Source organism: Cheilinus undulatus, linkage group 7 (assembly GCF_018320785.1).
Source record: "Cheilinus undulatus linkage group 7, ASM1832078v1, whole genome shotgun sequence".
In the NCBI taxonomy this organism is placed as follows: Eukaryota; Metazoa; Chordata; class Actinopteri; order Labriformes; family Labridae; genus Cheilinus; species Cheilinus undulatus.
The window spans coordinates 39,832,107-39,857,524 of record NC_054871.1 but is presented as its reverse complement, the minus strand read 5'-3'; the positions used below and the strand labels follow the sequence as shown (position 1 = coordinate 39,857,524).

Below are 25,418 nucleotides of genomic sequence, written 5' to 3'. Positions count from 1 at the left end.
AATGCACTGCTGAAACAGCCCTCTCTTTAAACTTAAAGGTTTGCTAGTCTAAAGAAAGAGAAATTAGATTTCACCTTAGCAATTTCATGTTTGTGTTCAGGGTAAGATCCTAAAGAGATATAAGGCACTACTTTGTCAACAGATGGCATCAAAATCGACACAGACTGAATGCATCTTACAGGATGTTTAAAATCTTACTCATTTACTTTAATTTTCAGTTTTTGAGTTCATATTCATGAACTAATATGTATCTGTCTCAAGAGATAAGTTGAACTATCTAAAACACATCCATGCTGAAGGCAATGCATACATGTTGACACCAACCATTTTCATATCTTTTGGACGTGTCCAAAAAATTCAAACAATCTAAGTAAAAATTGGCTTAGCTCTGAAAAAGATTTTAGCTTATAGAATTCTAAATGATGAGACCGATGTGACTTTCTTTAAGCTAAAAGACTGGTATTTGTTAAAGAAACAGCTCCTGGCTTGTAAAAAATGTTTATAAGGAAATGGTATAAACCTGAGCACCCAAACCTCAAGGAACAGATGGACCAAACCAAAATATACAACAGTGAAAAGATGACCCTCTCACTCAGACTAAAAGGAACTGCCTTTGCTGACAAATGGGTAAAATGGACCCAGAATGAGAACACCTTTGTACCTTTGTAGGACTCTGAACATTGATGGACTTTATACTGGATCTGTGATAATTACTTTAACTCAAGCTGACCCCACTAGTTATTCCCTTTATTACTATTTATGCTCATATATGTTCTTCTTTATAAATGTAAAAAACTGACAAAAAAAAGAAATATATGTTGAGTGTTTAATAGAAAGGACCTAGTAATCTTTGAAAAATATGGAGTATTAAATTATTCTAAAAAAAAAAGTACAATAATGTTTCAATTTACATATCTCATTTTAAAGCAGAACGTTACAGCACCAGCGACCTAGCTGGTAGTTTAAGTGGCATGCATAAAGTTTGTAGTCCTTGAAATGGGAAGGCTTTGGATCTAAGTGTTTTCCCACTCTCTCTCTCTCTTGCCCTAAAATTGTGACTCTTTCTACTGTCTTATCTCTCAAATAGAGGCATAAAAAGCCCAAAAATCAATCTTAAAAAACGGAGCAGGGACTTGCCTTACATACTGGATAGTGTTTGCAGATGGTAAAAGCAATGAATATGAGAGGAATTAAAACTATTAAAGTGAGAAACCAGACTGCTGCCAGGTAGTTTGTTGGTCTTGTGTGTCCCGGTGGAGAAACTTAAAAGTCAAAACTGTGCCATCAACCCTTTTTTTGTGTTGGAAAACATAGACATCTACTTTTTTAAGAGGGAGAAATTACAGCTATTGATATATTTTTACTTTTTAGGTCATTTAGACTGAAAAAGATCACTCCTCACTTTGTGCTGCACAGACCAATGTAGATGTAATTATGACTTTACCTTGACTTAAGTTCCACTTTCTCTGCATCCCAACGACCTTGAAGCTGCATAGCCTCTTTAAGCTTCTCCTTCAGCTGCCTCTCCAGCGCAGACATCCCTACACCACTAGAGGCACTCTCCTGTGTCACCCTGGCCTCTAAATTCATGCAGGCAACCTGCAGCTGCCTGCTGGCATCGACACACTCCCCACGCATATCAGACAGAGCCCTGTTGATTAGATTAACATAGGACAAGACATACAGGATGGCTCAAGACATACAGTCTAAGATTCGAAATTGTAAAAAAACATAACGTGCTGTTTTGTTGTACAGTTGTGAGCCATTACTGTAATTAAAAAACTGTCTGTTTATATTTGAAAATGGTGGCTGTCTGTTGTGGTTAAACCCCAGCATTAGGGCTGTCTTTGAAGTGTCATCAGTTTAAATTACCGTACAGCTTGTGACATGATCACAGCTGTCTATGAGCTGAGCAATCATTATTAAAGCAAATTACACTTCAGTTGTTCTTGTTGTGGTTAAACATGATAGAAGCCACATCTTATAGGGCTCAAGCTTAGTCCTGATTGATGATTTCAACAGTGAGGCTCGACACCTTAAGCCATCAGTCCCCCCAGTGGGGAAACAATGAGTGGGGGACTGGTGACCCTGTTGACCTGCTCCACTTTGATCCTTGGCTGAGAGAGATGGATTGTGGTAGCTGTCGTGAGTATAAGACACAAGAAAGGCAGGGGTTCTTGTGGATTTCTGAGTTGCTGGAGGGCTTCTGGCAGAGCGCCACACTCACCTGTCAGTGAAAGTCCTTAGCTGGGTGAAAGTGCTCCGCAGGGAAGCGGCTTGGCGCCACAGAGCTCTGACACGAGCTTGTTCACGACAGAGCCGGGAAGCACACGTCTGCAGACAACAAGCGGATAGAAGAGTAGAGGCTTGATGGTGAGGCTTGCTTACAACAAATGATGACACCTTGGATTTTATTGTAATTCCAAACATATGTAATACTAGAACTCCTGGACTCAAACTGGCACACATACAAATAATTGGATTTCCCTGAATCAACAGATGTAGCCCATTTGCAGCACGAACGCTGGATTGTTTGCACAGAATTTTCCTCCCCCTCAGCAGTTGGAATGTTTTCACAGGAAACAACAACTCAAAAATCATAGCAATGAAACGAACAGGGAATGAGAGTGAATTGACAAAACTGGCTATGAATGGAATTCCTACCCCATGTGAACTCAATGGGAGTTTAATTGCACAACCCCTATGCAGAAGGGAATAAACTCGAGCTTTCAGTGTTTCTCTTTTGACTTGGGCACTTTATTTGTGTGGTTATTCTCACCTCCTGCTCCCTGCGTAGACGGTCATCACACAAATCAATGTCCTCACGAGCCTTCCACAAGCTCTCTGTCAGTCCAATGTTGACGGTTCCGGCTTGATCAAGCTGCTCCCGTAGTAGAGAGTTGACTTGGCTAAGGCTGGCACACCTGAAATTACAAGGAGTATTCACTGAAGGATAATTTTTTTCTCCCTATCCTGACAAACAACAGTCATGAAAGCAAAGCACAACTCTTTAACAGCACCTAAACGCTGTCATTCATAACATTTCTGTTACATTTGTATCCTGTAGAACCACTCTTGCCAGCCACACTTACAGCGTGAACATGTGCGACAGTTTTACAGCGCCTGTGTCAACTTAGATTTAATTTCCAACAGATCAGCTCATAGTGTCATTTACAAAAATGTTTACATCATCCTCACACTAAACACACACACACGGTGTTACGGTAAAACAAGCCACATCTTTATGTTTGGTTATCTGTCTGTCAGGAAGCCAAAACCATGTTTGTGTGTATGTGGGGATGCTGTGTTAAAGGGAACTGAGCCATATGGAAAGAGGGATTGAGTAATCCAAGTTATAAGCAAAAACATGCATGTCATAGTTGTAAACTTGATCCCTACATTACACTTACATCACAAAGTGTTTTAGAGGAATGAGCTTGGTAGCATAAAGTAATATTTTATTAAAATTATCAGGTTTTGGCAAAGATTCTACCATGGGCACTTCAAATGGAGTTTCATTGCTCTATGAATCATGGGGCATTAAAACTTGGCCTTAGCTGCAAAACTTGGCCCCAGTTTATATAAAACATCATTAAAATGATTTGGAAAACAAAGCCAGCAGAGTCCTGCTAATTTTCTTTGACAAATTGGATGCTGAGATTATTTGCCGAGGGCATGTTCTGCCATCTCCCTGTGACAGGGGCAGGAAAAACAGTGGGGCATCTCACAGAAGTGCTGGGAATATTTCTGTGGCTCAACTTTTCAGAGATATTTGTGCTTGATTTCTGTTTCTAAAAAAAAGAAGTTTAAAAAGTAAAAACATGGGAAAATTTGAAACAGGCTCCTCCACAAATTTACAACATTGGGTCAAAAAGTAACTCCACTTTGTTGTGGCTTTTATGGTGTCTGGATACTTAATTTTCTGCACTTTTCGTAGAAAAACCCTCAAACAAACAAAAAAGGTTCCCACTCTGCATCATACAATACCATTCCTCACCTTTTCCGCTCCTCTTCCAGCTGAGCAGATTTATTCTGGAGAGCCTCATTAAGATCCTGCTCGTTTCGCAGCTGACGCTGGGCTGACTCTTGGTGGGCCTGCAGCTGAACACACACAACAACAACCTTAATGCTGGCATCTAGTGAAATATTCAGTAAATAGTAGCAGGGGTAAGTGAGCGGTTACCTAATGTTTTTAAATCAACATAATTACAGTGTAAATCTACAAAATTCACATTTGGATGAATTGAAAGCATCTAACAAGTAAGCCCAATGTTTATTCACAACATAAAACATCCATGTTTTACTTTTCAGTTATGCATGATTATTTTACTTTGAAAGAAATATTACATACCCTGCATAAATGGTGTGGTTCAAAATATGTACAAAAAGGACTACCTACACCACATAGTTCTCATGTCTGATAAGTAGGGATTTTCATATTGAGGACAATAACTATACAAAAGGAACTAATGATGATTTTCCTTTTTTTCATTGACGAACTAAATGTACAACTGAGTGCATTAGTTTGATGCTAACATATCAGGAATTACCAGAGTTTACAGAAATAGCATGACATTGCACCAACGTTGCACTGCAACAATTTAACTTGGGATACAATCTATATTACTTAAAAATACTGCGCAAAAAATGTTTTAATAGATCAGTTACTTAAAAGTAGAGCCCTGCATGTGACTCTTTTCTTAACCCAGCTCCCTCCCACTGGATTTCGACCATTACTGCCCACACCTGCAGCATGTGCCGTCTTTTAAAAAGTGTGTTTGAGGGTGAATGCCTTCTCTTCCGCATTGTGGCAGAGTGTGTGTTTGTGTTATACAAGGGTAGTGGCGTAATAGGGAGGGGGCAAACTCTGTACATATTTATGATTTTTTTTATGGCACCAGTTTCAATCCAGTACACCCAAGAAACCTTTCAGAGGTGTCAAGGACAACTGGAGCAACAGTGTGGCGTGCATATTGAGACAGACAGACAAACTGCCAATTATAGTAGTAAGAGAGTACAATAGATGTACTTTAAGTTGAGAGATTTAAATCAGTTCCTTGGCACCATTATAGTCTTCAACACTATAGTTTTATCACCAATTCTTTCATCTTCCTTTTTAATTTAATGGTAGTTGGCAAAAACTACCAGAGTCACTAGATGCACTACAACTACAGTCTGGAAGAAGTAACCAAATGCTGGTAAAAACAATGGAACAAATATATTTTTAAGACGAGATAATACTGTTGTTGCATAAGAACTGTGAATTTGTATGAATAGAAAACTATTCAAATATTTGAAAATCATCGCCCCAATTTAATGTCAACAATAAATGACTCAATAAGGTGAATTTTCATGTGCATTGGCATCAATCAACTCTATTAAAGAGAAATAAAGTGCCTTTCTTCATGTAATATTTCCTACATGGTAATGATAGTGAAGAAAGCGCCATCTAACAGATTTTCCCATTTTTTCTGAAAGACCTTGAAAGTAGTAAAGATTACTGGATAATGTGAATGTGTCTGCGGCACATTACCTCTATATAAAAATATACTAAAAAATGGGGAGGAAGCATAATGAGGGTTTCAGTAATACAAAAAAGGCAATGTCACTTGAAAATGTTTCTGTCTTGTTGGGTTTTTAGAGTGCACTGGCCAATAGTGCTCAAATTTTAGACCAAAACCAGTACTTGCTTTTGAAATGGAAGCCACAATGCATACTTACCACCAGTCTCATCTTCTCAGACTCTGATGTCTTCTCCAGCACCTGCTCCTCTAGTTCCCCACACCTCTTCTTGTACTGAAGAACCTTGTATTAAACATAGGCGGTTAAGCACTTACTTTTTTTTTTTTTTTATGAACAGTGGCGATCAATCTTAATCACCTTAGTTTGAAGCTTCTGTACAAGTTGTGCTTGTCTCTGCTGGGCCTCCTGGTAGACCTGCAGTTTTTGCCTATAAGCTCTCTCCTTGCTCTGCAGGGTTTGTAGGGATCCTGGTGACAGACTGTCCTTGTCTGAGTCCATTGATGACTGTAGTGTCAGGATCTGATCCAGCTGATGGAGACAGATCAGCTTCAGTAAGTGGGACACTATGACAGACTATTTTACATCATGATACATAGTTAATATGTACTCTGCACTGATTGATTGTTTTTTTATATCTCCCTGCAGTCTAGACTTATATTAACTATTTTTTGTATTATGTTTAATTGCTTGTGTAAGGGCACCTAGTTTCTAATCTTTATAAACATACATCACAGCTGGCTGTGAAAATGTAGAGAAAGGTTGTTTGATATGTTTATGGTGAAGGCTCTCTCTTTCTCTCTTCAACTGAGGCAGAACATGTTTATGTGTCCTAGTGGAAGTGGCATTGGCATTACATCAGTTAGATACTCTTAAATTCTAGCTTTCTTTTTAAAAACAGCCAACCCAGCTAAACCAGCCAGTAACAGTCTTTCCCATCCTAACTATCTGGATGTACCAATGATTAATGTTTGGGATAAAGGATATGTTTGTATTCTGTTGAGTCATTTAGCAGTTTTCAACAGTTCATTGTGGGTTCAGTTTAAGAACAAATAAAGTTAATGCATGGGAGCTTTGCTCAATGCATTTTTGAGGTTTTACACAAATGCATGTCCATGCCAAGAAGAACATCTTACGATGGAGCACTCTTGATTGGTAATTACTATCATCACTTGATTCAATGGTTCTGATGAGATAGTCTACAGTACATGTATAGTGTGTTTCCATACTGAACAAATAGGGTATAGGCTAATTGTCAACCCTTTGATTGACTTGCCAATCTAGAGACCATGACTACCAATTCAGTGTAAGGGTTGAACAAACATTGGCCAGACATAAAGACGTTGTGAGGGGCAATAATTTCCATCAATGGAATGTCCAAATACATCATGTTTGTTTACTGTTTTAATGCATGATTGCCACGTCTGTCAAGTGGATCTAAAAACAAATATACACACAAACACTAGTCCTTCTCATTGTGGAATCTCGTATGCTCTCCCATATCTGAAATCCAAATGTCCTGTAACCTCTCAACCTCACACAACCTAAACTCCCTCTGCACCACCCACTCTCCATCCTGGTGCCAGACACCCTGTCCTCACTAATACAAACCACATGGCCCCAGAGCACTACAACACTCTGCGTGCCTCCAGCTGCCCTTGCCGACTTCTCATTTAAAAGGAGAGGAAGAGAGCGTGAGCATGGAAGCCCCCTCCCTCCAAACCACCATCCAAGCCCTTCAAATCAACCCTGCGACCCAATCCCTCCCTCCCACCTCTCTTCTGTACCTCATCTCTTCTCTGGGTGCTTAATCTCTCCAGCAGGCTCCAAGAGAGCCAAGACAATAGTCTCACTGTTCAACACTGAGCTCGGCCACTTTGCCACCATTATTAACACATTTTCAAATGCCCCTTTCAGATTTTTATACCACAAACTACACAAACAGCCATCAGGCACTTGGCCCCATGTTTTTGGAGTTTTTCTCAGAGGACATGGTGAGCACAAAAGTTTCTTTTACTGCCCGTTGTTGAGGTGACAGCTTTAGGGACTGAGAAGGGAGGAACAGCATGGGCGGAGTGTTTGAAACACTCAAAACTGCAGCAGCTGTGTTTAAAGGGACTCCTGGAAACAGCTGTGTGTGAAGAATTAGTGATTATGCATCTTTTCAACTATTTTGGCTCAGCATGAGCAATAACACTGACTTACTAACAAGCATGTAGTTCATAAATACACCTTGAACAGAGGGCTGTAGCACATGAGATTTATGACAGCAGATGAGCATGATCTGAATTTGGAGGCCATGTAGAGAAATCCAAGGCTGTATAAACTGAGGATACAGTAGTGCATCCGTGTCACTCATTCAAATATACCAAAACTAGCTTGAACCCTATAAGGAGACCATCACAAACACAAAGGCAGTGATTTTTACCTGGTTTGGTCTTAGTGTATAACACTTGGTGATGCACCCTTATTTCTTTTTGTGTAAAAGCACAAGACGAGGATGAATTAACTGTCATAAAAAGAGTGTTACACTTCTATAATAAGGTAATGATTTTGGGTCCAATAGGCTGTTAGGTCAGCTGCTGTTCTGCATTACTTGTTCATCTTACAAATTCAAATGTCTTGAATATAGGGTACTGGATTAGCTCAGTTGGTAGAGCAGGCACCCGTATACAGTGCAGAGGCAATAGTCCTTAACACACTGGTCACAGGATTGCATCCCTATCCTGGCACTGTTCAGTACATGTCTTTGTCACTCTTTCTCCTAGTATTTCTTGTCCTTCTTCAGCCATCCTATCAAAGTAAAACCAAAAGCCAAAAATTCTTTAAATTTCAAAACAAGTACTGCAAGTTATGCTAATGCCATGTGTGATTTAAAGATACAGAATGTAGAATTCTCTCTCTTATTTCTTAAACATGTTGCCAACATGTTTACTTCCTCAGGTCTGTTTCCCCCATTATCTTGACTAGAGTCCATTTTTACTTCTTTTATCATATCATATCATAATTTTTATTTAAATTTTAATGGAGATCTACCTAGTGGTGGAATTTACAAACTGTATATATAAGACTTAAGACAGACTGACTGTGTAGTACAGCTGTTTAGTTCCCATTGGGGCCTGTACAACTGGAACTTTCCACAGCTGAAGAAAGGTAAGATGGAAGTCTTCATTGCCTTCGACAGCATAACTTCAAATGATGCTGAATGTATTGAGAGAGGTCTGGCTGCAGACCGTTCATCTCTTACAGCCTCTCTCGCCAAGCATTCATGTGAGGTGCTGTCTCTTTGAGAACAGTAATACACACAAAAACTTTGTGAAATAAAACCATTTAGAGTTAGGGTAAGGGTTAAGCTAATGGTTAGGATACCAAAAGTTAAAAGTTAAAAATCTGACCTGCAAAACCTGATTACAAAATATAGAATAAAGCCAAGTAAACAGTCTGCTTACAGGAAAAAAAAGCTTATCCTCTTCGAAAACATTCTAACGTAGCAAGCGTGGCTCACGTAGCTCCATTGGTGGTGTACGCTACATAGATAACGTAGCTCTGTACAAAACAAAGCGACATAGCTAATGTAACAAAAGCTAAGCTCACCAAACAGCTTAATAAGCTACAGTCATGGACGAAAGTATTGGGACCCCTGGAATTTTTCCAGAAAATACACTATTTCTCCCAGAAACTTTTGCAATTACAAATGTTTTTGGTATAAACATGTTTATTTCCTTCATGTGCATTGGAACAACACAAAAAATCCAAAGAAAAAAGACAAAACTGACATAATTTTACACAAAACTCTAAAAATGGGCCGGACAAAATTGTTGGCACCCTTTTAAAACTGTGGGTAAATAATTTTATTTCAAGCATGTGATGCTCATTTAAACTCACCTGTGGCAGTAACAGGTGCTGGCAATATAGAAATCACACCTGAAGCCAGTTAGAATGTCTAATAGTTGACTCAACCTTTTTGTTGTGTGCCTGTGTGTGTCACACCAAGCATGGAGAAGAGAAAGAAGAGCCCAGAATTGTCTGAGGACTTACGAAGCAAAATTGTGGAAAAATATAAACAATCTCAAGGTTTCAAAACCATCTCCAGAGATCTTGAGATTCCTTTGTCCACTGTGCGTAATATAATCAAGAAGTTTATAACCCATGGAACTGTGGCTAATCTCCCTGAATGTGGATAGAAGAGAAAACCTACAAAAGAATGCAATGCAGGATAGTTGGAATGGTGGATAATCATCCTCAGTCAACTTCCACACAAATTCAGGCTGTCCTGCAGACTTAGGGTGCATAAGTGTCAGCTCCGACCATACGTTGTCATCTGAATGAGATGAAGCGCTATGGCAGGAGACCGAGGGGAACCCCACTGCTGACAAAGAGACATAAAAAATACCAAAAACATTTGTAATTGCAACAATTTCTGGGAGAAATTGTGTATTTTCTGGAAAAATTCCAGGAGTGCCAATACTTTTGTCCATGACTGTATGTAGGTATGTTCTCTATGTAGCTAAATTAGCTTTAGCTACATTTGCTAAAGTTCACATTGCTTTAGCTAATCTAGCTACAGTGGCTTATGTAGTAACATTTATAATGGAGCTAATGTAGCTATGAACACCGTTCATGTAACTACTTCTGAAATAGAACTATACATAATTTAATCACGGATTGGACCTCTGATCTTTTTCTGTTTTAGCTATGAAATGTTGCCTAGTCTATAATGCTTGCAACATGGTTATCCTATGAATGCAGCAGCCAGACTTTGTTTATGAATAAAGTGGAATTTTTAATAAAAAATTGTAAACACTGTACTGGCAAATTACTGTACTACCGTTCTGAAATAGATGGCGTCTCAGATGAAAGTCTGTGAGAGTGGCCATCAGAGATGTACGATCTGCAGCCAGATTGTCTTGGAATATATTTAGACCCTTTTTCATTTATGAGTTCTTAAGATCAGATATGATCAGCCTAAGTTATTTGAAAATCATATTATTATTGGCATATTATACTGTATTATATTATTGTATTATATTATTGGCAGAGATTTCAATTACACTTCTCAAATTTGCTCATTTTTTCACAACCTGAGAAAGAGCTGATAGAACCAAGGAATTTGAATAAAATTTGTAGGACAGTTTTGCCTTTGATTTGCAGAATTCACTTATACATGAATATCTATTCATCCCTCTTCTATACTGCTTATCCTGTTGGGGGCTGGAGCCTATCCCAGCTGTCACTGGGCAAGAGGCATTGGTCACCAGTCAATCACAGAGCTGACATATAGAGACAGACAACCAGGCACTCCCACATTCACACCTACGCACGATTTAGAGTGATCAGTTAACCTGATGAGCATGTCTTTGGTGGTGGGAGTACCCGATTAGAACCCTGCATTCATGGGGAGAAGATGCAAAGTCCGCACACAAAAGCCCTGACCGAGAAGCAAACCAGGGACCGTCTTGCTGTAGGCAACTGTGCTAACCCCTACACAGCCATGCAGCCCTATATGAATACCTATTACTAATATTAATATTGATATCTTGACTCGAAATCATTGTACATTTTGAGGATTAAATTGTCTTTCTGTTTAATGTACTTCTAATTTTAATGTTCTGTTTGATCATTGGATAACTTAGTAGTGTGCCTTACGGTATGTCTGAGTCTGAAAATTCAAGTCAAGCTAGATTTTTATTTGAACTTACAAATATAATGGCTTTCGTAATCTCTTAGATTTAAGTATATATTCCATTTTTCTACAGACTTAGTCATACACTGACCAACTTAAAAACCAGAACAGTGCTGCAGTGCTGCAGATGACCCCCATAACATCCATCCTATTTTGCTTTCTTGTGCTTTCCCACAAATTCAGCATTCATTTTTATGTCCTCCTCTTTACATTATCAGCTCTGTGTGATACCTGTGCTCTGTTTTGGACTCTTTTTACTTCATGTTACAATTTCCTCTTGTGAAGGTAAAATATAGCTTAGCTGTCTCAACAACATTCACAGCTGATAACTACACCCTCCAACTTTGCTGTGCACTCAGTGACCAGGTATCCAAAGTGACTGCTACGAGTCCCCGCCCTGCCTGGATGAGGAGGGTTACTTTCACGTTTTTATAAATAACTGCAGTATGTAGGCGTCTTGCCAGCACCTCAGCCTTGCTCCACACTCTATGGAGGGGACGCAATTTTTATTGTTTCTCCCCAGTCAGCTGTAAAGCCGGAGGCCAGGGGCTGCTATGGATTAGCCATGCTCTGTGCGGGAAGCTCCCAAGAGGGCGCCAAAACAGTCCGTAGAGGAGACCCCCACCTTCACTGAGCTCCCCTAAACCACCATGCACTCCAGTGCTCTGCTTGCATCATTTCATCTCATCACCCTCATCCCCAAGTGAGCTTGAAGTCATTGTTCTCCCCAACACAGCCATCACTGGTGACTGTAAAAAGGCCAAAGAGAGGCGAGTAATCCCAGTCCTCCATCTGCCCTAACTCAGGGGCTTACAGGGCTTACTGGGGGCCCAGAAGTGTGCTCACTGAACACCCCTCGCTATTTACGATCTGCCTCGGCGTACAATCACTCTCATGGAGCCTCTGTGGCCCCCTAAAATGGGCTGAGCCTGATCCCAATGAAGCCCATCTCTTTGAGGTCATCTACAGCCATTTTGCAATAATGTTCACGATGCAATTTATACAACAGCCTTTTTGTCATGGTATGTTTTATGCCTCCATATGGTTCCTTTTCTTTTTTCATTCTGAAGTATTTGTTTCTTGAACCATGCTTATGTTTCCAAAGTAAAAGATTTTTTGAGTCTCTTAAAATGTGCTTTGAATTAGGCTTTTATATTTCTTGATATTTATGATTTGTGCCACTCCTTGCATTGTCTCTTTTGATAAATATTTCAAACAACATCAAGGGATAATCTTGCTTTGATTCATCTGCCAACAAGCAACAAGAGAATCATTTTCAAGGCCCTTGTGAAAGCTTTGGTGTCGAGGCCAAAACTTACTGCCTTGTTCATGTGGTAGATCAAACTCCAATCCATTACAGTTACCAAGTTATGATTACAATTTTCTCTCACTGACCTAATGCCACAACATTTGGAGAGCTCAATAGTTTATCTGAGGTTTCAGCTGAGTTTTGTGAATGCTTTTAAAATCATTATGCACTCCTTAACATATTCCTCTTCTTCACTTTTTAACACTAGCTTTGTATACTTGTTTATCTACACAGAAGTAGTTTCAAAGCACAGCCCTCATTCTTCCTTTCTGTTCTCATCCCTCTGTGAAATCTGTCCGTAAGTGTGCAGTCCAGCCAGCATGTGAAGGGTTACAGCTGCAACCGTTTTCCCTGGCTTGGCCTGGGCCCAGAGGCTTAATAAAGGGAATTAATGGAGTGCACTATCTGTCAGATTCCTAAACACAGCTGGAGCGGATGTCCATCGCCCCCAAGCTGCCCAAAAAATCGTATTATCCTACTTCAACAACATACCCGCTCCCCTTCCCCTCACATTACCCCCTGAGTGCTGACTCCGTGAAACAGCCCCAGCTGATTGTGAAAGCTGTTTATGTATCATCACTGGCGGTAATTACACAATGTGGGATAACAAACATGGGGAATGGAAGTGAGGAGGGGGAGCTGCAGTGTATGTGTATGTTACCATGGAGTGGTTACATGGACAGCTGCTGCGTGATGGCACTCAGGGATACAAGTGATCTGTGTAAATAAAGCCAAACTAATAATACATGCTGTGTACTCACAAGCATGCGGTCGTCCTTGCAGTACTTAACACAATAACACAGACAAGGACAATGCAGCACAAAGCCTGCACACTCTGCTTAGTAGGGCTGGGCGATAGGGACCAAAAATCAAACCTTTATATCTTTCAGTTGAATGGTGATTTTTAAATCCCGATTCTTTATTCTTTAGAGAAATAACAAATGATCTCACACTACCAAAATTATACATTTTGATTTCACCTCCAAAAAAACACAAATCACAACTGCATTTAGTTGACTATAAAGCTAAGAATACACCAAGAAAACAGCCAAAATCACACTTTATTCTATCCAAAAGCCTGATCACGGCCGCAGTTAGAGAAAAGATTTTTAGGAGGTGGTTTACAGAATGTAGCTATCGTTAGCAGTGTGAGCACTGCTGGTCTTTGATCCTCTTTGCAGGTTCATTGCAAAGCACGCACCTGTGTTGAATGTTGTGTGAAGCACTGTCTAAGTTGCACAGATATGTTGGCAACGTTTGTTAAACTGGGTTGAAGTAGCAAGGCATAAGGCTTTCCTTTGCTACTCCCCAACTCCACCCAGTTTTCCTAATGTCGCCAACATTTTTTGTGAAATTAGGACAGTGGCTAACCTGACATGCCAGATGGATTTGTTCACACATCCATCTGGAAAACCTTCAATACTAAATGTTTGGGGAAAGGGCAGAGGATTTGAAAAAACTCAGAGTGTGATTGGATGAACATTCTGTCTGTCACATCTTTACGGGCCAATCAGAGCAACAAAACACGTGACATAGGTGCGCGTGCGAAGCTACCGAGAAATAACGCGAAACATGGCGACTATAGACATGTCAGTACACAACTTTTGTCGTTTTTGTAAAGAAAACAAAAACGCTGCTGTTCTTTGTTCTTCTTTTAATGAAGAAATGTCATCAAGTTCTGATAAAACTGGCACTTTAGCAGCATCCACGCTAAACTCTTCCGCCATAACTGCACAAGTCTCTTGTTGCTGCTTGCATACGTCATGACTCTGCCGCGCCTGAAAGTACTGCCCCTCATCACTGATTGGTCCTGTCACTTTCTAACTGGGCCCAAATGGTTCAGACGGGAGCTTTGCAAGATGGATTTGCCAGTAAAAAAAAAAAGGAAACGGGTGTATCCATCTGCTTTGCAAGGTTAGACAGTGGCAGGAGTGAACCCGAAATTTTTGATCACTAAAACCAAAAAATGATCCATAAATGCATGTCTAGGACTTCTATTTTCGTTGCCATCTTATCAAACAGGTATCAGTATTATTTGAACTGGACAACTTTCTAACTTCTTTCTTCTAGCATCCATTCTTTCCAATACAGTTCATCAAACATTGCACTCATTAGTGGCCTGATGAAGTCAGAAGACAGCATAAACTATATCAGTATAAATTACATTATCTTACCCATTATTTTGTCTGAAAACATACCCACACATCTTGAAAACTCAATATATTGCCCAGCCCTACTGCTGAGCTAGTTCAAGACTTCACTTCTGATTACACAATATTGACACATAAAAAAGAAGTGAAAAGTGTGCTTAGTGTTTGACTTTAAAGTCAGGTAACACGAGTAGCTGAATGTCAAAAGTTGAAATGTTTTAATGGAATACTTTCATCAGAAATTCAGCGCTGGGTCTGACTTTAAGGCAGATTTTCTCCAGGGATGGCAATTAATTTTTACAATTTCGTGATATCTGAGAGTTTTTGGCAGCGTTCCATTCAAACTGCAGCCTAAATGAATGGGTTTGTGCCAGAAGGAAAAACAAACTAGAAACAGAGGGGGGGTAGCAGGGTGAAAGGGGACAGTAACACAATCCTTAAAGACAGACTTTATCTGCTTTAGCTATATTTATCAGAAAGACCCAGGGGATTGGAGATTTCAGAGGGCACGGGTGAATGGCAGTTGGTGTCAGAAATCATTCAGCAAGAGTTATCTTTATCCAACCCACTGCCACACTGCGGTATTGTGCAGCCATAAGTGTTCAGGCAGTGGAATATGGATGTCTATGTCTGAGAAAATGCACACTGGCTGGCCTCCAAAAGCAACATAGAGGGTTCAGAATTCACCCCAATATGCTCTCCAACCTCTTGAGGCTGTGTAACTCACAAACTGGGTCAAGGTTTATCCAGGTTCAGGTGCAATTTTCTGGGGTCAGCAGAGATCAACATGAGTGACTTAACAGAGAAACAGAGGAAAGCTTTCAGAGTCCAGGTGTGACTTCACCAGTGTTGCGTTAATAGTGCTCCGTCAGGTCAACGAGGCTGAAGGTTTGCTGGAAAAAAAGGAGATTTGAGATAACTAGGTATGTTTTTCAGCTGTCACACATTTAGAGGGGGTCTGCTTCAGCTGCCATTCTGACAGTATAGTCATCAGATAGATTTCACTGACAAACTGCTGGTATCATATTTAGTTTCATCTTAATGACTCTGAAGGGGGCAACAGTGTTTCAAAGTAAAAAACAAAGTGCTTTGGTGGAATAGTGGACATTTAAGGATATATGTGGATATCTTAGCTTACAATATGACCAGAAAAATGGGCGATCAGCTGCCTAACTGAGAAAATGCTTCAAACTTATTGACAGAAACTCTTAAGGCTGATCTATAACACAGCCTTCTGTTGTACTCTGTGCTCATTTTGTCTGTATTTCTTTTCTATAAACTACAAACCAAATGTTGCAATACCACCCTTAACTGTATAGCCAGTGTTACGTAGAGCTCAATGTCAGTTGCAGTGTAAGAGATGTGAAAGTCTATGTGAGACCATACCATCTAATGGATAAATATTTTAACATCCATCCCTATATAACAGACATGTTTGAGTATATGGGCAGTAGTAACAGCTGTGTCATTTAAAGCCTCATTTTTGCTATACAGTTTATAACATTCTAATCCAGTGGTTCCCAACCTTTTCCAACTCAGGGCCCACTTTTAAGTCTCAAAAATTTTCGCGGCCCACCTCCGACCCCATAAATATGGAGGCCATATAATGCATTCTCAGAGCACTTTTTTTTAATTGAAGATTGAACATAAAGGACTGAACTGAATACAGGAGAAACATGTTGAAAGCTTCACAGTCGCTAACACAGCATCTGTAACATGTTGCAACGCCTTCAGTATTACAGTTTTCAAGGAGCTGTCCACAAAATAACCTCTAGATAACAACAAAAGTTCCTATCTCTCATTTGCTTGTCATGTCTAATACTTGAAGGAAAAACAAAACAAAATAATGAAAAGAATATTTGAACATTTTTAATATCCTTTTAAACACAACTGAGTTTTAACATTTAAAACACTATTCTGTATATTTTCATTTTTATATAATTACACCGCCCCCCCCAACAAAAATCAGACTATTTTGGAAATGATTTGGTGGCCCACTTTGGCCCACAGGTTGGGAATCACTGTTCTAATCTATTTTCATGCTCAATGGCAGTGGTTCTCAAATTGTGTGCCGAGGCACACTAGCATGCCTTGGGGCAAGTCTAGGTGTGCCTTGGGAACTTGTATAGGCATACTTTATAACTACAACTATACAACACTTAAGGTTACCCATGCCCTAACTTTGTGTTTGACTGTGCTGCTGCCTGTCTTAGCCAGGACACTCTTGTAAATGAGAATCTTGATCTCAATTAGGCTTTTTCCTGGTTAAATATATTTAAAAAAATAAATAAAATAAATAACTGTATGCAAGGGTTAGACATCACTTTGGATCATGAAGCATTACATGTTAAATATCCATTTGTTGTCTGTTAAATATGCTTCTCTCTAGCCTAGCACGCCAGATGAATTTGTTTCACAGACAGTGTTTGGGAAATAGCAGAGCCTTTGAAAAAAAATCGGGGGGTGATTGGATGAATGTTCTATCTGTCACATCTTTACAGGCCAATCAGAGCAACAAAACACATGACAAAGCCGCTACGGACAAGTAAACTCATGGAGAGCTGCATAACATGTCAGTACACGACTTTTGTCGTTTTTGAAAAGAAAATAACTCACTGCTGTTCTTTGTTCTTCTTTTAACAAAGAAATGTTGTAAAGATCTAATAAAACATGCCCTAGCAGCATCCACGCTAATGTCTTCCGCCATAATTCAAACTGGGCTTTTCTTGCTGCCTGCTTATGTCATGATTCTGCCGCACCTGAAAGTACTGCCCCTCGATGCTGATTGGTCCTGTCACTTTCTAACCGGGCCCAAACGGTTCAGATGGGAGCTTGTGAGATGGATTCGCCAGTGAGAAACAAGGAAACGGGCGTATCCATCTGCTTTATAAGATTAGTTTCTCTCTGCCCTGTACATTGACTGTTGTAGTGCCTTGTATTGACTAGCCTCCAATGGCTTTGAGCCACATCATTTTGTCTCCATGTTAGCACAAGTTAGACCATAACATTTCATGAATGGATATGGAGAATATTCATGCATCACACTCTCCACTTTGTAAAACAAGCTAACAAGTCCTGTGAGTGAGGAAGTGGAAGAAAATTTAAAAATATCCTTTTGTAGGACACTCCTGATGTTGGTGTTATCCTCTGTGCTACCTCTTTCCTTGTTACTTGTCCATCTCAATATGAGCTACAGAAGGGAAAACAAGAACAAGGTGATAGGCAAAAAACCTTGCACCATTAGCTGCATAGCACTTCAGCACTCACATGCTGTCAGGATATCATGAAAGGAATCTCTTGTAGCTGGCCCTCAATCCAGTTGCATGCAGTTAGGACATGTTGCGACACATGCTAAAAAGGTTATTTTGCAAGGACATGAATATGGTGTGCTTTGAGACTTTGACCTGATTTTCTTGATTGAAAAAGTCTGAAAATCACTGCTCAAGGGAATATTAAAAGTGCCTTTAGATTTACCAATCAACATATTTGTGTTTATAAGGAACAAATAAAGAAGTGACACCTTAGAGTCCTAATCTTATCAACCAGGAAGCTCTATTAACTGTAATCTACTTAAAAGTCTGTGACTATGAATGGAAATCATCGGGTTAAGACTTATTTAAGCTACCTTTACATACAAAATAAAATCTGTGCATTTTAAACTATAACTGCCCACATCTTTACACACATCTGTTACACTAAATCAAATGTTAAAATAGTTAATCCACAAGAGAGGCCTTTCCCAAACTTCACTACGCCACTGCCCAAGCTGAGCCTAAAAATCATCTGGGGCCCACCAAAACCTACTATAACCACGAGATTCAAATGTAACTACAAATACTTATTTCATATAAAGAGAATTTTAAAGTGAGTGCTTAATTTTCAGAGACAATAACATTACTAAGCATTTGTGTTGACCCAAAGTACAATTACAAAACCACTATCATTTGTTTCATGGGGCATCTGCAAAGTCAGCTATATCTTCTTTCCTGTTTGTCTCTTACCACTTAAAACATGACATCAGTTCTGTACATCTGACAAAATAAATGACAGAGAGGTGACATGTAAGTTAAGTCCTCTGGATGTTTTTTATGATGTCATGGTTCCACTGTAGTTCTAAAAATATCAACACATAATCAAGTTTTTTATGATTTTTTTAAGACATTATTTCAATTGAACGATATTTCTGTTAACTATTACTGACCTCTCACGGCCCAACTAAGGTAAAGCTTCAAGAGAATTTGCAGAGAAATGGACAAAATGAATGCGGAGTATGAAGAAAAGCTTTTTCTGTATTTGTATACATTTGGAAGGTAGAGCACAAACATCTTTTTAACCAAGAAAAGCATTCCGTGCTGTTCTTTGCTCTTCTTTAACACAGAAATCTTTCACGGTTCTAATAAATGGCTCCTGTAGCTACATCCATGCTAATCCCATCAATGGCCACTAATCTCCTCTCTTCAGGTAATACGTTTGCAGTCCCTTCAGCCAAACTATGCCCGTAGCTACCACCTCTTTCTCCTTAAATGATGCTGATTGGTCCAGTCATTCTTGGCTGGGAACCAGCAGATCAGCTTGAGGCTTTGCAGAGTGGACCTACTTGATGACAGACATGGACTATGGCCAACATTTGCTTTGCAATGTTAAATTTGATGGTGAATATTTACCTGAACCAGGCATCTGATCAGGATGTCTCCTGGTCGCCTCCCTGTCGAGGTCTTCTGGGCTCATCCAACTGGGAGGAGACCCCAGGCTAGACCCAGAACTGGTTGGAGGGATTATATTTATCCCATCTGTCCTGGGAATGCCTCAGAATCCCCCCGGAAGAGCTGGAAAATTTCACTGGGGAGAGAGATATCTAGGCTGACTTGCTTAGCCTGCTGCCAATGCAGCCTGGCCCCAGATGAACGAAAGAAAATGGCTAGCTGGACATTAGCCTAAACTTTTAACTAAGAGTAGTTAAATATAGGAAATGGTGTAATATTATCCCTATAACAATAAATGATGCGAAAGACAGCCTCATACAGATAAAACTATTGCCATGAAGTTTCTCACTGATGCCACAGCCAAGGCAGTTAAACTGACTCAAGGAACCTGATCAGCATCAATCTTAATAAACATCAAATCACAGCAGAGGTGCCCATCAATAATGTAATTTTGCAAGGAAAAACAAGAAATGAGTCACAACAGAAGTTTTCAGCCCTGCAAGTTGTGAGATTTTGGTGATAGCACAATCAGCCTCATTGACAGTTAAAATGTCACTGATATTTGAAAAAATGGTACACATACCACTTCCGCAAAGGAGTGAGCATGACATATCACCAGCACTTAATTATGTTTTTCTGTTTAGAGCCTTTTCACACATCTAAAAATATCAACAAAATAAATATGCTATATATATCTCCCAAGCTAATTAAGTTATATTTATAGCCCTGGGTTTAAAATAAGTACCAAGAGTAAAGTAAGCAGTGGGAGTTCATTAGACCAGAGCAGCAGAAGGAGGGCAGTGTTATCACAAATGGCTGCTTTGTACACCATGAAAAATGAGCTTTTTCTTCACAGGTCTCAAGGGAGAAGCTGGTGACCTTCATAATTTTCCCCAAAAAACATCAGCCGCTACATGGAGGGGCAGCCATGGGGGGCTATGAAGGGAGACGCCGGTCTTCATGAGCACAGGGGGTCTGAGTCTACCTGCACAGACCACAAGGAGGCCCTTTATGAAACAGCCTTCTCCTGCTCTTATTTACACTAACAAACACAAACACACACGCAGGCATCCACACTCACTCACATATATACACAATGCATGCTTACACAGCATACACTGTCAAATGTAAACTGTGATCCTACACAAAAATGCACAAGTTAAAATGTGTATGTTTTCCAGGTTAAATCAATGTCTTGTGATTCTGCACACGAATATTCCAACCCTATCCCTGCCTGTTTTCATCACAGTACATACAAGCTGTTTCAACCTCCCTGCACTGTTTGTTTGTTTTGCCCCAAAAGGCTTTCCCTGCTGGAAAGAGCTGTGGTGCACTGATGTTTATGGTAACCATATTCCATTTCAAACGCATGCAGCTTTTTGCAGTCAATGCTCTAGTGTGGTTAACCTTCTTGATCTCATCTTCAAACTAAACAGCACAAATTTACCATCTTCAGTGTTACATGCTCCAACTTTTTTAAGAGCTGTATTAACATCTTACATTGAAATCAAGGTCTGCAAATACAGACTCAATTTGGAAACACTGCTAAGTAGGGACATAGTAAATGCTCACTGAAAAACATTTTTTGGGATGAAGTGTCGGTCATCATTGTGTTATATTATGTAGATATACATATACGATATGATGTATGCATAGAGTAGTAGGCATGGGTTAAGATTTTAGTTTCTGCACGGGTTTGGTGTTTGATTTGAACTACAGATAGTACTGGCCAATTGGGTTTGAGCAGGCTCTAGATGTGCGCAATGATGAGAATCTTGGTCTTGATATCTGTTACAATATAGCCAGACAGGTGCCTAAAAAAACCTTAAAGAATTGGTAGATGCCACCATATACAAAATCAGTAGATCAGTTTGGAATTTTGCAAAGTAAAGCTAATGCCCAAAACGCACCGACGCTGGACCAGTGAGTCGCGTCATTTGACACACACTGACAGTAGTGCATCAATGGTCAAACTCCCCACCAGCCACTGCTGGGGTGAACAAAAGATGGGGCTAAATTCTTTTTCTGTGCTCTTGTACAGAGCTGCTACTACGGCAGTCAAGATGGACAAAACAGATGTTCTATCAGGATAACACTCCGCCAGCCACGGCTGGTGGCATCAGGAATAGAGCAGTGGCCTTAAATGTTGCAGTGAGGCGCATCCATGGCTGCCACTGGTGTAGGTTTGTTCATAGGAAATAATGGGGGCAATTTTTTTGACGCACATCTGCAAGCTTAACAATACTCTTATTTTCAAGGACATGACTACATCTCTTTAGTTTTACTGTTCAACTTCAGAAAAAAATGAAGTATGATACTGAAGACACAGTGTCACAGAATTATGATTTATTAAAATATTAGCCTCAAAGATTGAAAAATGTAAGAAATCCATCTGACTTGTTGGGAGTACCAGATCAGGATGTGGTCAACTGTTGTGTCGCCCACTGTATGATAAATGATGACTTGTATGCCAGACTTCAAAGTCAGGCATAGAACTCTGAAAATCTGGCCAGAATTGGCTTGAAATCATCCAGTATAAGTAAGGCCTTCGCTCTTAGTTTGGTCCTTCTGTTATTGACAGGGCCGTCAAGATTAATCTCATTCATCGCAAAATTAAGGTCCACAATAAGTGTACTAATGTTTTTTACTGCAATTAACGCCATGATTCACTGTGTGCTCCTTAATGTCTCATCTCACCTTTAAAAACTCACAGCTTAGTGGATGAGTCAAAAAGCCTCTGCACATTGTGTTATCAAAATTTACCCTTTTACTTCGCCCTTATTTCCGTTTTAATCCATAACAAGTTCCTTTTTCTGTAGTTAAGTTCATGTTAAACTCTTTGATCTGCCTACAAAAGCAAGGCTGTATTCAGACACAGGAAGTCAATTACCCTTTAGTATAAGACAGTAGAAAAATCTAAGATGATACAAGAACAGTTTGAATGCAAACTATTGTAATTTCAAAATGTAATAAAAAGTAATGAATTACTGTTTTTACATATGAATTGCAAGAATATTAAGAAGAATATTAAGCTTACACAAGTCCTAAAAGTGTCAGCCATGCTCCACACTTTGGCTTTGACTTAAGAATGTGTTGCTGCCCCATCACTCCTACCCTGTCAGTGAGACTGGTCTGTTTGACTGGCAGCTGGTCATGGTTCATCTGGGTCGAGGACAGCTGCTCCCTCTGGGCCCCGCTCTCCTTGACCTCGCTGAGCTCAGTGCTCTCACCTGGGATGCAGAAACAGATCATGCATACAGACGTGTCATGTCTTATGACCTGGAATATGATGGTCTAACTATCTAGCAAGGTGTATTGTTTTAACTGCCTGCTTTTCTGAGCATTTGTATTCAAGCTTTCCTACCAGCTGGAGGCTCCGTCAAGTTGCGGGTGATGATCTGACGGATGTGGCTGGGGTATGGCATAGGAGTGACACTAGACTCCTGTCCATCACCTCGCAGGGTCAGACTCCTCTCTCCTGAGCTGCCATCAGAATGAACCAGGGACTCCTCCAGCTTCTATCATTATAAGAGTGACACTGATGCATTACAAAGCCGAGCAAAAAAGGGCCTAACTAATTAGGATCAGACTTCCAGGACATATTGCAACACATAAGTACACCAAAGTATGAGCTGGAGGATGAACTTACTCTATGCTAATAATAATGTATAAGAACAGTTGTTGCTTATATAATCACACATAATGTATTAACACATTCTCATTATCATGGCCAGGCAAGAAAGAAACAGATAATGCAGAGCATTTTTTTATTCCAAATACTCTGATGACACTCAACAGTCACAGAGTAACCCTGATGACCACTCTTCAGTCACAGAGTGCCAGAAAATAGAACTTTCATTTAACTAGTCTAGCACCTTAGCCCTGCGTAACGTAAAATATCCTACACTGTCTCTTACTACATTTTACTGTATTTAACAACCTCCCCATCCACATGTAATCACTAATTAACTGTAACTTAAATCTCTGCAATAAAATGCCTCAACTCATATGCATATTTGCACGTACTATTTCTGTTTACCGTACTTATTATTAATTTAATCTATTTACTATACTCATATGCTGCAAGTAATTAATCTCTTCACTGTAACTCAAAAACTGTATGCCTCACTTCATATGCACACCTCTACAACTAACCTATCTTAAATAATCTAATCTACCCTCATATTAAATCTGCCAATCCTTGCATATTTTTTCTTTTGATCATGTCTAGTGAGAATTCTTGCATTATTTGCACATCTTTTAACCATACTATCAATGCAAAAGCATGTTCATATTCAAACCTTATTTTTTCTATAAAACACTGCTGTGATTTGCTATAACTTCTTGCACAGTTTTTGTTCTTTTAAAGCTATGACGTAGTTTTGCTCAAATTGAATATAGGTGAATCTGTGTTCTTTTTAGAGAGGGACCCAACTGCAGTCAAGATGGCCGGCATGGGCGTTGCTATACATCCAATCCATGCCGGAAGTCCCAAGAGGAAGTTCTTCTTTGTGTTGGACTCAGCTGCCAGTGTTTGTCAGTCTTTTTCGCGCCTAAGCTTAACCCTTGGTGCTGGACTTTAAATATATCACCTTCCCTGCTGCCTTACCCTGAAGCTAACCACTTAGGTTTTAATGCCTAAGCCTAACCTTAGACGTACGGACTTCTGGTTGAGACTTCCGGTATGGATCGGATTTAACTCGGCCATCTTGTCTGCAGCAAGGTACTCTTGTCTTTTTTAAAGGCCTTTAATTTTTCTGTCTTTAATTTTTCTATTTAACTTTTGGTTATGAAATGGTTTTAATTTTAGATTTAAGTAGGCAATAATTTTAATTTGGTAAGGTTTCACTTCTGTGTAGAAATTTGTCCAAATTATGATTTGGTAAATAAAAATTGCTACTGGATACCTTGAATTCCTCCTGGATTTATAAAGTATCTATCTATCTGCTCATTTTTTTACATTGTTTGAAGCCTTTTTTTTCTACAGCATTATTTATATCTTATATGATCTGTAAAAAATTGTTTGCAGTAACATTATCAACAAGATAAATGAAGTAAAGATGATGAAATCAAACTGTATTTTCCCATGAAAAAATACAGCGGAATTAAAGTACACTTAAATGATCCTTAAGCATAATAAATAAATGACTGTACCCTTCTGTGTTAGTATTTGGACTACGACCATTTTATTGTTCTAAACTGATAAATTTGCAGCATTTTGTCGACTAAACTACATTTATTTCACGTGTTTGGTAGCAGGTTATTTTGAATATTCATTCATTATTTAAGATACTAACAGTGCAACAGGTGTTTTGTTACCAACCTGAATCACAGCTTCTAGTCTAGGAGAGGATGAACCTTGGTCCCGTTGAGAAGTCATTGCAGAAAGGGAAAGCTTTAACAAAATGTAAGCTAACGAGGAGTGTCAAACCGTTAAAAGTGGCATAGCACGAGAAAGGAACGTAGCGCTAGCATGCTATTATTTAGTAAGCTAATAAAGCTTCGAATAAAATTTCACAGATTGAGTTAAAAAGTAAAAAGTTAGAAGGCTATAAGATGTGTAATACACAAATAAAGGTCGTGTTTAACGGCTCAATATTTCAAGAAAGCTACAGAAAGTAATAAAAAGAAAATACATATGAGTTTCAAAGCAAAGAAACGTTAAAAGCGACTGCAGTAAAGTAGAGCCCTAATCCCATAGTAACCACTCACTTCCGGGAGGTTGCCATAGAAACAGAATGCTGGCTTGGGTGTTCCCATGGCAGGACGGACGCCTGGATTCCGATGGGTTAATAATCATTCAGGGTTACTAAACATTCAGACACTGAAGGAAGGAGAGCTCCAGTGTTTCAGGGAGGATATTTAAGAACGCATTTTATTAAAAATCCTCTCCCAGATCCAAACACTTGATATACAACCGATAATAATACTAATCCTAGTCATTACTGTCAAAACATGAGCTCTTAACTATTTCTGTAAAGATTTTATGAACCACAAACACCTTTTATTTGCCAAAGCCACAGCCGCAGCATTTTTATCTGAATGAATGCTCA

General features: G+C 39.5%; 1 protein-coding gene across 1 annotated transcript in view; it reads right to left on the bottom strand.

Moving 5' to 3' along the window:
- crocc2 (ciliary rootlet coiled-coil, rootletin family member 2) overlaps positions 1–24,803 on the bottom strand; it is a 60,509-nt gene extending 35,706 nt beyond the window's left edge. Inside the window, exons 1-9 of the mRNA XM_041792008.1 lie at positions 24,689–24,803; positions 22,730–22,883; positions 22,480–22,595; positions 5,881–6,051; positions 5,722–5,805; positions 3,998–4,101; positions 2,780–2,924; positions 2,228–2,334; positions 1,445–1,651 (exon numbers count right to left, since the gene is read on the bottom strand). Coding sequence (XP_041647942.1) covers positions 1,445–1,651; positions 2,228–2,334; positions 2,780–2,924; positions 3,998–4,101; positions 5,722–5,805; positions 5,881–6,051; positions 22,480–22,595; positions 22,730–22,883; positions 24,689–24,745 — 1,145 coding nt within the window. The 5' untranslated portion in view covers positions 24,746–24,803. The remainder of the gene's footprint in view (positions 1–1,444; positions 1,652–2,227; positions 2,335–2,779; positions 2,925–3,997; positions 4,102–5,721; positions 5,806–5,880; positions 6,052–22,479; positions 22,596–22,729; positions 22,884–24,688) is intronic.
- Between the last annotated feature and the right edge of the window lie 615 nt (positions 24,804–25,418).